The sequence below is a fragment of the Pogoniulus pusillus genome, chromosome 2 (assembly GCF_015220805.1).
Source record: "Pogoniulus pusillus isolate bPogPus1 chromosome 2, bPogPus1.pri, whole genome shotgun sequence".
NCBI lineage: Eukaryota > Metazoa > Chordata > Aves > Piciformes > Lybiidae > Pogoniulus > Pogoniulus pusillus.
The window spans coordinates 50,218,925-50,233,536 of record NC_087265.1 but is presented as its reverse complement, the minus strand read 5'-3'; the positions used below and the strand labels follow the sequence as shown (position 1 = coordinate 50,233,536).

Here is a 14,612-nt window from a genome sequence, read left to right as displayed (position 1 = left end):
TCGCCTTCTGCAAGGCGCAGGTTGAAGAGGAGCCATGGGAAAGGGCCGTGGGCAGCGCCGGTGGGCAGAGCTGCGAACAGAGGAGGCACACTCTTGTCCCTACAGAGTGTTTTAATAGAGTTCTAAGTACAGTTCGTGTCTGATCTTGGAAATACAAATACATTTCGAATGGTTAAAAACGAAAATTAAAAAAATAGTTTGAACGTCAGCCAGCTGAAAATATATTTATCTAGTAAATCATCTCTCAAAGCTTTTATAGATTTAATTATTCTAACTAAACATAGTACCCTTAAAAAACAAGTTCATAAAAATGTAGAAACGAAACTGTGGAATAAGGTTACTGGGATATATACACACACACAGTCACTGCGTACACAGAGTCACAAGGGGGCCGCCGGTTTGCCTCTCAGCCTGCAAGGTGTTGGACAACGGAACGAGCGAGCAATGCCCAACGCCCGAGTTCCTCGGCCAGGATAACCGTAAGCTGATGTAATGGTTTATCTGCGCTCGTTTGTTTGTTTCATACACCAGATACTCCACGTAAAGCAGCAACAGCAGCGCAGTCACTGGTAGCAACACCTCCCAAGGCCTGAGCCCCCACCCATCCGGACAGTAGTACATTGCACACACGCCTGATTCTCATACGCCCGTCGACAACTGGTCAGAGTATTAAATCAGTGTACAAATTAAATACTTCCAAAAATGTGCAAAAAAGTCAACGCTGATAGAAAAAAACACCTTTGTGTACATACATTACAAACAGTGCCCAGCATCCAACTGAGAGTAGAAACATTTACAGTGAGAAACTGATAGATTAAATAGAGAATTTAATGGCTACATAAAAATGTACATTAGATCAAGAGTAAATTTACAAATCTTTATTCATAGCTTCAGGAAAACTAAAAGCCTACGTTTCAACTCATCTAAGTCTCCTCCACCTATTTACAGTGATACTCCATTGTATGACTCCTACGAGGTCTGAGATGACAGACACTATACTGCAGTAAACCATTCCAATTTTAGGATGGCACTGTCTTTTCTTACTGGTGTTAACGAGAAACACACACTAGGGAACTGACATTCTAATGCTCAGAAAGTGAAATGCAATCCTTGTTTTTAAATCCACGTTACATAGCTTCTGGGGAAAAGGATCATCTAGCCTCGGGGCAGAAGACACAAGTAACCTCTAAAGTATTTCCCAGGAATATCCGCCCACTCTGGCTTTAGAGCATCCCTTTCCTGTCAAGAGACAATAGAGCCTAACCTTCGAGCCTCGCCAGTGACCTCAACATAAGGGCTGAGACCCACGAGACAGAATTTTCATGTATTTTAATCCAACTCCTCCCCCTTTAAAGTAATCAATGCAAAGCAGCCAATACATGACTGCTACCACTGCTGCTTTGAAATGTGAGAAGTTTAACTCCTCCATCCCATTGAGCCTTCAAATAAGAGAAGCCCCAAGGATTGCTCCAGGAAGCTGCAGTGTCCTGGGTCCAATTGGGAGGGCGCTGGTATAAAGCTGTACATGAACTTGGACCTTATTCGGGAGCTATCCATGGCCACCACCTACACAGTACTTAAGTTACACCTAGTAGAAAGAAAAGTAAACTGCAGGTCAAGTAGGGGAAATAAAAAGAGAAAAGAAGTCCTGTTTCTGATTGAGGATTTTGATTCAGAAACTCCAGGTTGGTAGCAATTCTGCCTGCCTTCTTTGGTATGCATTTGTGGTTCCCCCTGAAGGCAGCATCAACATCCCTGTAACTGTGGGTGAGGTGAGGTTTGGTTGTCACACCAAGCAGACTGCTTCCCATCAGCTTTGAAATGTTTCTGCTGTGGTGCGCTGAGCAATTCAGGTCACAAACCTACTTATGTTCATGGCATTCCTTAAATGTCCCAGGGATCAAACCTAGCTGTAAAAGTCACCATGTCTAATCACCAAGCTTACGGATTAGTTTTAAAATGGCAACAGTAAGATTAAGTTCAGAAGCATTTTTAAAAGTAAACTCATCATTTTAATGCTGCCATCAATTCTGCACATTGAAACAGCAACTATTAGCACCCAAACCTTTTAAATACAGGCATTGTCTATCACTTCTTACTAGTACCTGCTTTACTCAGCCAAAGCTCACTGATGGATATCTATGTATCTATAAGTAACAGTCCTAACCCATGAAGCATCACTTTTGGCTATTTGTCTATGAGGATAGAAAAGCTTTGGTAATTGTATGTGATTGTACACTGGAGACTTGTCATTACCACAAGACAGCAAGTTACCAGCAAGAAGAGGTTATAGTGGCATCATACTTTTGCTCTTCCAGAAACACCGTAGGGATTTACATTCAAGAACAACAAATTATGCCTTCCTATATGCATGACAAAGACTTCCAAGATTAATGAAGTAAGAAATTGGTTATAAATAACTGTAAAATCTGATCAGTGTTCTCAACTCTCTGAAGCTGCAGTTAGACATTGCTCTACGTTGTCCAAAAGTAATGGCTTGGTGTACCATGCTATACCTACAGGCGCTACGAGGCTTTCAGTCAAGACAATGGCAGGATTAGGATTTTCCCAAAGACACGGGAAAGAATTTCATAAGCATGATGCTACCTTCACTAAGAAATCTGTGGATTTGCTTAGGCACATTGCATTCCTGTGCACTAAAAGGAAACAGCTTCTAACACAGTACTACAGTTACAAAGGTACCATCTATAGTTTCAAGTCCATTAAGAACTCTGCTGCGATCCATGCGATACACCCAAAGTATAGTACCCAGGGCTAGGGAGCTAAATCTTGACTAATGGTATTTCTGTGAGTGCAGGAAGTCCTTTTTCTGGTATGTGCATCAGAGTACAGTCTCCAGAATACAAATCCAAAACCTGTATCGGCACGGGAAGCCTTTGGGAAGTGCTCTCACTTTAAGTCTCTGCAACAGATGACAACTAGGTTTACTTTCAGTGCAGTCAGGTGAATTCTGATTTGGCCACTTTGAAAAAAAAAACACACTTGAAGACTGCTTTGGTGACACTGAATTGTCTGACATATTTGAATGTGGTGTTCAAATATGACCAAAATTAAGGCATACAGATAAAAAGGCACTAGCTAAAATAAAACCAAAAACCCAAACAACTAAACCCCTAACAAAACCTTTTCATTTTGTTACACTGGAAGGACTTGTTAGCTAGGATTTGAACTGCAAATCAAGTTAAAATTTTAAGACTACATTTAAACTGTCAAGAAAAGTCCACATAGATTTAACTCTGCACTTGGTAGGTTCATATCTTTAAGTACTTTCATGGACATTTTTATCACCCTAATTAAAAATAAACAACTTGGCCCAGCATGACTGAAACCTACAGTTCTAACTACGAGTTACACCATAAAAAGCATACTGCAGAAGCAGCTTGGGTTTTTTCAGTTTCTGTGTGCAGAGAGTAATGCAATTCATTAGGAGGTAAGTCAGTCCTTTGAAAATCTGCACACTCACTGTGAACCTCCATCCTTATTTTTTGAGAGCATAGCTTCATTGTAGCACTTACAGCAAGGCAAAAACACCCTGTGAGTGCTGTTTTCATTGTCCTTTCCCCAGTAACTGGATTTAACAGTTAAGAATAATTAACAGTTTGAATATGCTGATATTTTTGTTAGTTAGATATGATAAACTGTCAGCTCTGCAACCTCTTCCAAGGAAGTTTATTTCTAGCTCAAAACCATCTAATCTATTCTAAGTTGTTTGAATCAGTAGACAGCCTCCAAAGGCTGAGAACAAAAGAATACAGTTCAAGCTTAATCTTAGTTAAATTAAGGACATTTTACTAGAATCACCAGAACTGGCAAATGTCATCTTCATTTAAGTACTGTCTTTACAGTGGCACCTTTTCTGCAGAAATTAAGGAAGGCAACTAAGGAGAATGCACTGTGCAGACTTGCTTACTGGCTCCACAGAACCTTACCATTGCCATGACCGAATGCCGTTTCTTAGCAAAGGCACAAAAGCAGCAAATTTGATTACTCAGCGATGGAGTATCGCAACACATAAGTGGTGTTGCAGTACACATGAGCCAGCACTGCCTGACAAAAAAAGACACAGAAGAAAACCAGGTGTGAAAATGTTGAGCTTCAGAGTGCAGCTTTTTCTTAGAGTATTACATATATTTAAACGTTATGAATGCTGCAGATAAACCTGGTTACAGTTTCCCTTTAATGCCCTTTTGGGTCATAGAAAATTTCCTTACCTCTTCAGAAATCATTGTCCACCACTGATTTTTAGATACACTTTCACCTTGGTTTTGGTACCTTCTCGATCTGTTTGAAGTCACTTATTTCAATTACATGACTTTTAATTTACCTAAACTATTGGGCACTACATTAAACTTCCCATCCCTGCTGTCAGTATATTTTGCTTATAAAGCAAAATCCTTTTACAGCAGAACACATACCAATTTTTCTTAAAGGCCTCTTTCATAGCTTTTATGTAACGACAGAGAAGAGGGGAAAAAAATAAAACCAGTACAAGTCCAATTCCCTTTCATCTTCCTAAAACTTTCCTTGGTCTGACTTGTTCTTTCCATGCTCATAAAACATTGCATTCTCTACCCTGACCGAGAAAGTTGCAAACTGGGTAAAAAAACCCAAAAACACCCAAACCCAAACCCACCCCCCCCCAACACCAAAGCTTACTGTTCTGTCTCTATGCACTCTGAAATTCTGATAGTCCTCTACAGACGCAGAGCAGGTACGAGCCGTGTCAGAACGGAGAGAGTTCACAGCACCAGCCCCCTCTGCCTTTACAAAGTAACAAAAGCAAGCAATGAATCATCTGAAATCGTAGACGTCGTTTCAGTTCTGCGGTCCAACAGTTCGTTTCCAAATGCCCTTTTAAATGATTTCTGTTGTGTTCTACAATAATGTGAGAGTTTGACTTTTCTGCCAGGAAATCCAGTTATTCACTAGACCTGATGAGTAGCTGGACTTCTCGACTAAGCAGCAGTATTTCAGACTTTTACTTTTGTCCTTTTATTATACTCTTCCGGAAATGGTTAGAGTGAGTAAAGTATTTTGTGGCAGCTGGAAATCTGACCAACATCAGTCATCTGGATTATGAGGCTGGAGTAAGCATACTCATGGTAAGTGTTGGCCCTCTGTGCTTTTGGCCTGTTCTTCATACAATCCTTTTGTCTCTGCCCCCTTGCTCATGTGGATTCATCATCGCTACCTTATTAAAAATATAAACGGAGTCTTATCCTTTTCAGTGATTTAATCCTGGTGTTAAAAGATGTTTCAGGAATTTTCAACACATCCTAGATAACTGAGCTGTGTTACTAACAGTATTTTTCAGTGCATAATGGGAAGAATTGTATATTATTCAGGCACTTGATGTTGATATACATTCCATCCTAGCGCCTCTCAACAGCTTTGAAAACACTATTTCTTATAGGTCATTCTAAAGTAAGCAACTTGTATACTGCAGAGGGTTTAGTCACTCTCTCTCCCCCCAGCCATTCATAGGACTGTGGAGGAGAACTGACTCTCAACATCAGTACTACTTTTTCTTATCTAAGATAACCTTCTCCCTCCAAGCCTATTAACAGAGGTTCTCTTTGGCAGATACAGCAGGAGGCAGGCTCCTAACTATTTACATCCAGCAGCCGACCCTTGCCTATTATGCAAACTTTGCCCTTGTAGTATAGTATTTCCTAGGGGTCTGGGTCCATAATCTCTTTACCAGTAACTGTCTTCCTATTAAGGAAGCTCTACACCAAAACCTCTGAGCAGTACCTCAGTGTTGAGTTCTTTTTTGTTATTTTCTTTTGGTCACACAGACGTACCAGTTAGACAATGCCGCTCTACAAAGAGTTCCAAGCTCTTCTCACTCCATCATCAACTCTCAGAACTACACCTTCCAGCTTCAACTGTAAAATTCAGAAACTTATTAAAATGCTGAAATACAGTAAGAACTTAGAACTCTCTGCCACAAGTACCTACAACATAAAGAAGAATCACAGAGAAGTAACCTTCTTGTCCTTTAGCTGCACATCTGTTTTTCCCTGCACCCTGAGTCAGTCAGCGGTGTCAGAAAGAGTCACACAGTTCCTGACTGTCCAAGCATTTGTCTTTTTTCCCCCTCTTTAAATAAGGAACATATATGTACTAAAGTGCTTTATCTACAAGAACCACATCAGTACATTATAGAAACGAAAGGTTCTAGTCCTGGTGGGAGTAGGGGAGAGAAGATTCCCATTTTAGATACAAAATTTAGATTGTTTACAATCTAAGCAAAACAAAGATTCAAGAGAGTATTCTCTCTCTTGTCTTCTTTTCTCCTTTTTTTGGTAAAAAAGAAACCAAAAAGTGCAGTTGGCTAGAAAATAAGCGCAGCAGACGCAAGCGTGGCGGCGGCAGGCCGCTAGTGGTAGTGCGCAAACGTGTGTCTCAGCAGTTCGTCTGCAAACGGTCGCAGCTTGGCCTCGATAAAAATCCTTTTCAAGAAATCCCGAGCATGGTCAGAGACGTGAGGTGGTAGCTGGGGGTTGGTTGGCTGAGTGGCAATTTTAAAGATGGCAGCCATGGCTTCAAACTCTGCCCACGGGGGCTTCTCCGTGAGCATTTCTACCACTGTACAACCTACGCTCCTGAAACAGAGGCAGAAGTGAAACAGTAGGTTACAACACAGTCATGCCCTTCCAGAAAAACAAGAAGTATCAGAGTGACTAAAACACCATAAATAGTGTCCACTGGACTCTACAGAGCAACTTCTGCGGAAGAGAGGGGGTTAGAAAAGCTGCATGTACAGCGATACGTATGCTCTGAAAGCGACAGAGACCGTGGCCCACAGCTTCACTGCACCAAAAGCTACTGCCTCCGTGAGGCCATGATTGAATGTTTCTCCAGGCCCTACCAGCTGCATTATGGCACAGCTGCTATTCAGTGCTCAGCAGGTTGACAGAGGCCAAGAGCACTGGACAACCTTCATAATCCCAGCTCTGCAGGCACCTGCAGGATCTGAATGCTTGCTAAGGCCTAACAGAAAAGCAAAGCAAGGGGAACGCTTTGAGTATGCTGCATACATTGCTAGCTGGTTAGAAAGGCAGTTATCACCGCTGAATGATGTGCAAACATGCCATGGCAGCTGAGATGTTTAAAACCACACTTTAGTGGTCTCTTCACAGTGTTACGATTCCTGCATATCTGCTATTGCCTTCCTGTGATTCTGTGTTCACAGAATCAGCAGTGCAGAGTCTAAATTGCTGAAAACTGGGCTGGAGCTGTATTTAACTATGTCTTACTACACTGCATATCACAAAGATTTGTCTTTGAAAAGTACCTTTCCCTCTTAATTCTGAAATATTTAGTAACAACCTAAACCAAATTATTTTTTGATGCCTCCCATCTGGCTAATTCATTTTTATGTGCTCACCTTTTAAAGGATGAGCACTGAATTTTCTGTCTTGCATTGAAGGTAGTTCAGTGATAAAGCTCTAGTACAGGACAACTCATGCTGAAAACGTGTTGCTTTCATTCAGTACTTCTCCAGGATTTACAAACAGTCTGGTAACCCTAACTGGCTCAAAGCTTTCTCTTATGATCCTCAAACTGATAGGCTGAAGAATGACCACATGAAAACATCCCAAATTCAGTCTTAAACTCTCCAGCTATGACGGTCGGTGCTCACACTTTCCACCCTCTTTGGCCTAAACCTCAGAACAAGACACTCCCAACTTCAGGTAACAAACACCTACACTCTGTTGCAAAAAAGAGTCCCTTCTGAAAGGACATCTTTTAGCAGAGAAAGGGTTTTTAAACATACCAGATGTCTGCTTTTCTGCCATACCCTTCTCCACTAATAACTTCTGGGCTCATCCAGTATGGCGTTCCTGTGACAGACTTCATTCCTGTACCAGAGAGACAGATAGTCTGCAGTCGCTTGCTGGCACCAAAGTCACCAAGCTTCACATTGCCTGCTGAGTCCCGCAGAATGTTTGCTCCTGGAGGGAAGGGAACACGGTGTTGTATTCATCAAAACAAAGCAGAACCAACCTAGTATTTCAAGCCCAGGAATTTACTTTCTCTGCTCATTCCTATTATTCTACCCAAGGTTCAGAAAATAATGAATTGTAGATACTGGTTTGCATCCTAGGCCTCTTCTGGGGAGCGCCAGTCAGTTTGTAAAGCCTTCCTGACAAAATCAGGAGTGTGCTGTACGAAGGGGGTGAAATAAAACTGGGAAAGAAGTTTCCCCGTAGCTGAAAATGTCTCTATGCTATATTAAAGTAAAAATCTCAAACTGTGTAGCAGATTTGTTCAAGTCACTTGTATGCTTAAGCATGTACAAACCGAGTGTGATACCTCATCCTTTTTTGGAAACAAACTGCTGCTGACACAACACAAGAGGAAAATGGTAACAGTTTCAGGGAACACTGCGGCACTGTATTTAACACACCTGTTTTACACATCACCATCTTCCTACATACTCTAACTTGCCTGTACAGAACTTGCCAGGCATTTGTATCTATCTGCAAAAACAAACACGGCTGTTTCCTCTGGTTTCCTAGCAGTAAAATGGAGGAAGATTGAGTCACTTCGCCAGGCAAAGTCACCTCTGCCAGTCATGTCTTGCAGCAGTGCGGTGCTGGGTAATTTCCACCTCACTGATGAAACAAAAGTCTGAAAATTTAACTGAGTCATGACACTTTCCTCAGCACACTCTGCTTTGAACAATATCATCCGTTGGTATATCCAGAACTACAAATACTAACATAAAAGAACTTTTTTTTCTTTTTCTTCAGACAAAGACTACAGAAACATTGCCAACATTTGCTAGAATACCACAGAGATGTTTATTTTTGTCCCCTCAACAGTAACAAGAATAAATACACAATGCAATCTCATTAGTTTTAAGTCAATCATCTGTCATTTCACTTAATTAAACATTAGTGTTTCAGGCAAGACTGGGAAAGAATCTGCAGTAGAAAGCACTGAACTGTGCACAGAACGATCACTACCTTTAATATCCCGATGAACAATCATGTTACTGTGCAAGTAGTGAACCCCTTCCAAAATCTGCCGCGTGTATTTACGGGTCACGTTCTCTGTGAGGGCGCCGTACGATTTCAGTTGGTCTTTGATGGAACCCTGCGGCAAACAGTAAGTGTAAAACACTGTAACATGTCTAGAATCACAAGGGGGCTGTTACTGCAGTAGAACTTCAATGAGCTTTATGCCTGAGATGTAGGTGAAGTTACAACACTTTTCTGGGTCAATGTAAAACCAGAGATACAGTTTTACCTCCACTGGAAAAACACAAACTTTAACAGCAAAAGTGGCTGAAGAGAGAAGTCATACACTGAGATGACAAGCTCTTAACTTCAAAGACGCTCCAGTAGGATGTACAAAACAACAACTGCAACAGAAGTACTTTTCACAAAACATCACTCCAGGTTTTTTGATGGTTCAGTGATGACACTGAAGTTGTGCAAAAATCAAACACAAAGGACTCTTGCACAAGGCACTGCCTTTCTGAGCAATCCAACAAGCAATGGAGAAGACAGGTAGATGTAAACACTTGTCAGTAGCCATCTCTGGCCACTCTTTTTAACTTAGGCATTTTTAAACATCCATGTGCACCTCTGGAAAATCTGCTCAGAGTATCGTGTGGAAACCATGGCTGGAAAGGCTTACCCCAGGCATATATTCCATGAATATTGAGAGTGTTCTTTCTGGTGGGTCTCTCAGAAAGCCATAATACTGAACAATTCTTTCATGCAGCAGATTTTTCAGCAACTGAATCTCACATTCAAGTGCATTTACTTCCTAAAAAGGAAAACAGAGAGGATTTACCATGTGTAACGTAGTAGTAGTAGCAGTAATAATGTTGTGGAGCTCCTTTGTAAGTGGGACAGTATGTAGGTATTGAGGGTCATGCAAACTGCCTAACACAAACATCTTTTGTAGCTGATGTGAAATTTAAACATTTCATAGCAAGCAAATATGGCTTCTCTATAAATGACTTCGGGATGATTTTGATGCTATTTTCATTTCTTCTCTTGTTCTGAAGTTGTGTTTTTTGCAGAGCACAGCAGGTACCAGTACATGTATGAAGTCTGTGACGACTATGCAACGTGTCACAACCCTCCAACTGGGTCTAAAAAAAAAAGTGAAAGTCTTTGTAGTGGAATAATTAGCATAATCTGTTAACCTTTCCAGGGTGGCAGGCTATGCTTTAAAATAATTTAAAAAGAAAAGCTCCTGAGGCCCACTTAATACTGTGGTGATAAAATTCAACAAACAAAGCCACGAACACATGCTGTGCTTTCGCTAGAACTGCCTGAAATACTGAACGTTTTGCAAACACTAAGGTATTTTGTAAGGATTGTGCAGCAAGATGCTGGAAAATGTCACCACAAATGAAACTTCACTGGTTTGCAGATGTCACCTAGAAGTCTTCCATCAGAACTCGCTTTTTATCAGTTACAGACTCTTACTGGTATCTTTCGCATTTTTGAGGCTACAAGTACAATGGGTTTTTTGCCACTGAGGTACACAAACGCCAAACTACTACAGCAAGTAAGATGACACAACTGTTGCTACAGAAAAGACTGGGGCATTTTATACTTAACGCTTCCAAAACATCATTGGTTTTCTGCTACATTTCAGAGAAGGAGCAAGAACAACTACACTACAGCAAAAATGATTCCTGGCTTCTTTCCTTATCCTACACTACTAGTAGCAGCAACTACAACTGTTGGCCACTCAATTCTGCGGTCATGCTTACACCCATTGTTTCCCCAGCATGGCTCCCCACAGTGCCGAATGCAGTCTTAATGCAGGAGAAGCAATAATTCATTCTCTGCCCTGTAAAAAGCAGCAAGTATGGTTTGGGAAAAAAGAAATAGAAGGCTGGTGCTACTTAAAAATAGTCTCTCTCCTCAAGTGTCTCGTATTAAAGAAGGACAAGTTCAATTTTAGAGAGAATAAACTGCCAAGAGAGAAACACAGCAAGTAACAGTACCTAAGCCTGATGGCCAAGCTTTACAAAAAACCTCAAACCAACCAATCCCAACCCACCAAGATAAAAAAAAAGCTAAAGAAAACAAAAACCTCAAACTGACTTCATGGCATTTATTATCTGGAACACTGAAATTAGTACAATTTTTTATGTTCATAAATGGAACTTGTCCTAATCCTCTAAGTATAAATAACTATCTCTTTCAGAGCACAGTTCATAGGCTTCAAATTAAGTATGTTCACTGTGTAAGGATATGTCTGAACATTAAAAAATGTGATGTAACATTAAAGTCAGGCAACCAAACCAATTCTCTGAGGTACTAACAAAGCAGGTGCCCCAACAAGGAGAAAGACAACTTAAAACAACAACCTGTTCAAGGAAAAGAACATCGGTCTAGTCTGGAATTGACCATTTAACTGGAAACCCTTAACAAACTGTCTCGGGTGTCACTTACCTTGCTGGTTTCTGGACTATCAGGATCAAACTGAACTTGTTTAACAGCCAGTTCTCTTCCAGTATCAGCGTCGTAACACAGATATACTCTGCCAAATGCACCTTGACCCAGCAGTTTACCAAGTCTCCAGTTGGTTGGAGCTCGTGGTGCTGAAAATAAAGCATGTTTTGGTTTTCAAATGAGCTTGTTATTCATCTGATCCAAAAAAACTGGAATACACAGGAAACAATTGTTTTAAAAGACTACATTTTTTCAGCAACAGAGACTCTGCGTCCGAAACCTCCCCATACAAGTTACAAAGACCAATAAAACTTCCTGAAAAATGGATAACATGAGCTACCTAATTTATTCACAAAATCATTTCAGGTAGGGACAGACATACTTAAAACTTCAACTAGCAGCAGCTACCCTGATAAATAGAAAGAGCCTGTTAAATAAACTTAACAACTTTTTTTTTAGCAGCTACTGAGGTCATCACAAAATGTATTTGCTCCTGAAATGTCACTGTAGAGATAAGCCACTACCACTACACATCTACAAACTAGACATCAAGAAAACTTGATCAACATCTGCCAAACTAAATAGTAACTGCAACCCTCATAACTCTTCTTGGGTCCTCAAGTGTTTAACCAATCTTCAAAATCACTTGTATAGTGTTTCGTTATCACAGATTCAAATTTCATGTGAAAAGCCACACGAAGGTTGGCATAGCAAACAACAAACCAAATGATCAGCATAGTCTTGGCTTTTCCCTAGCAGAGAGACAAAAATGTATTTCTCCATTGACTGCCTTTCGATGGCACAGCTTTGGCACGATACGCTGGAAACTCCCGAGTTTGACAGCAGCTCACAAAATGCCTTAGCTTACAGCGGCTGGGCGGGCTGATGTCCATAACTGACAAGGTAGGGTTGTCTATGTCACTCCCCCTTCTCCGCATTCGGTTGTCTTCATACTCTGGCGTGAAGACACTGCTTCCGCTACTGGTGCTCAGGGAGTGATCAGTGGGACTGAAACTGACTGGAGACCGGAAGCTGTTCCCCTGAGTCCTTCTGGCTCTTGGAAAGGTTTTACGACCTTCAATGACATACAAAGAATACTGTCACGTTAAAACACACTGCTACCCAACGTGCCTATGCAAATGCTCCAGGAATTCTACATGGCGCACATGCCAGCGCATGAGACGGTGTCGTGAGCATTAAAGTTACTGTCTTAACTTCCCACCTAGAAGAAAACAAGCATGATATTGCAAATGTATGTAAGGATTAGCCTAAATCAAACACTGGTTTACATTTAAGTGACTGAGATGTCATCAGGAGCTTCAGAAATCTGGAGGGCTGTGCAAGGAGAAAAGTAAGTACCCTGCTTCTACTTGTATTTCCCTAGGAAGGCATAAATATCACATTTCTGATACATAAGAGAATGACAGCTATGCTTGGACTTCACTGCTGCCCATGCTGCCATCGTCAGCCTGTAAGCTAGTAAGAAGCGAACGCAGAGAAAGACTTGCACATGACATCGACAGCAAGAGCACAAAAAATTAGTTTAAAAAGAAAAACAATAAGAAAAAAAAAATGCACAATTCAGAGACAGCTACAGCATCAGAATTAAAAAAAGCATTGTTCTTCAAAAGGTTCATTCCAATCAGATGACTAACAATTTATGCTATGATATTTAGATTATGTGGACATTTTCATGTCAGCAATGCTTGGTGAAGTTTTAGCCCATAGATCTCATAGAGGTGAAGGACTCTGGCTTGTTAGGTATTACACTGGAGAAGGAGCATGCAGGGCACTGAAGAAAACAGAGAACTTCATTGGATTTATATACTAGCCGGGCCAATTTAAATTCTCTGACAGACATGCAAACAAATTATGAAACAGTCTGATAAACCATTGAGAAGGGAAGCTTGTAAAAACCAGTCCTAACTGGTTTGTCACATCTAGCTAATCCAATTTCCCTATTTTATCAGGACACTCTCATAATCCAACTAGTGAAGCATGACACACACCAGCTTGCCATGTGTAGACTATGCCCAAGATAGCTTCTGAGAAGTTACCAGTGGTTTTCCAAAGGAGAGGACAATTTAAGTGAACACCCATAGTAGTTTACCTTCAGTTCACTACCATATTCTATTTTATCTGATGATGTATATATATGATGGAACATAATACACCAAAACACTGCAGATGGCATCAAGTTAAGAGTGGGTGGAAGCTTGTTTAAAGATAAAAATCAAAGTTCACAATGGTATTAGTAAGCTGGAGATGATTCAGAAATCAAAAAGATGAAATTCAGTAAGAAAGTACAGCATACATAAAGAGAAATCAAATGCAGAAACCACGAAGTGTCAACTAATTGTCTGGCTAAAGGTTCTGTAGAAAAGGATAAGGGAACTACAATAGGCCACAGGCTGAACAGCAGTCAGTATGGTGTCATTCTGGAATGTATCAACATGACTTATGTATGGTCCTGAGGTTATGTTACAAAGGGGCCATGAGAAAAGCCTCAGCTAGAGCTGAGGGTGGCCACTATAAGAATGAAGAAGAGACCAGAAGAGGGGGAGAAGGGAGAAAAGAGTAAGTGAATGAGAAACAAAGCCTTTTAAAAAATATCTGGAGTGGGCTTAAAACTTGAAAGAAGAAAACTAAGGAGAGACAACAGATGTGCATGTGATGTTACATATGGGCCGGGACCGATGTTTCACTGCGTTTTAACAGTGAAATGGAGTAACTATTTACTACTATTTTCACTTGCAGGAAAAAATGTTTTGAAGAAATAGAAAAAAACACCTTCTCTTACAACCTGCTAAGGTTAGCAACAAAGGAAATTAGTACCTCTTCTCCTGAAGTCAGTTTAGAATTCACCTAGAAGTCAGTGTGACAGATTTTTGCCTCTTCGGTCTTGCCCTAGAGCAGGGGACTGGACCAAAGCTGCCTTGCAGTGCCTCAATTTGCTATTTCTAGGACTTCTGTAACAGAATTCCATTTATTCCTGTGCTCATTCCATGCTGCAAATGAAACCATCTGGTCTTTAGAGAAATTTCTTCTTAATGCTTCTTAACTAGTACTTGACATGCTGAAGACAGACAATCCTTCAGCTGATCCTCTTCTCTTCCCTTGGAAGTCTAGCATCTTAAATTTACATCAGTGTTACTA

The 14,612-nt window shown here is 40.7% G+C and overlaps 1 protein-coding gene across 3 annotated transcripts in view; it reads right to left on the bottom strand.

Moving 5' to 3' along the window:
* Positions 1 to 93: 93 nt before the first annotated feature.
* MAP3K2 (mitogen-activated protein kinase kinase kinase 2) overlaps positions 94 to 14,612 on the bottom strand; it is a 53,378-nt gene continuing 38,859 nt past the window's right edge. Inside the window, exons 12-18 of one of the 3 annotated variants that reach the window (XM_064165653.1) lie at positions 12,325 to 12,531; positions 11,457 to 11,605; positions 9,676 to 9,807; positions 9,000 to 9,129; positions 7,805 to 7,982; positions 5,826 to 6,629; positions 94 to 4,068 (exon numbers count right to left, since the gene is read on the bottom strand). In XM_064165653.1, the coding sequence (XP_064021723.1) occupies positions 6,404 to 6,629; positions 7,805 to 7,982; positions 9,000 to 9,129; positions 9,676 to 9,807; positions 11,457 to 11,605; positions 12,325 to 12,531 (1,022 nt within the window). In that variant the 3' untranslated portion in view covers positions 94 to 4,068; positions 5,826 to 6,403. The other 2 variants (XM_064165664.1, XM_064165674.1) reach the window with 2 other exon arrangements.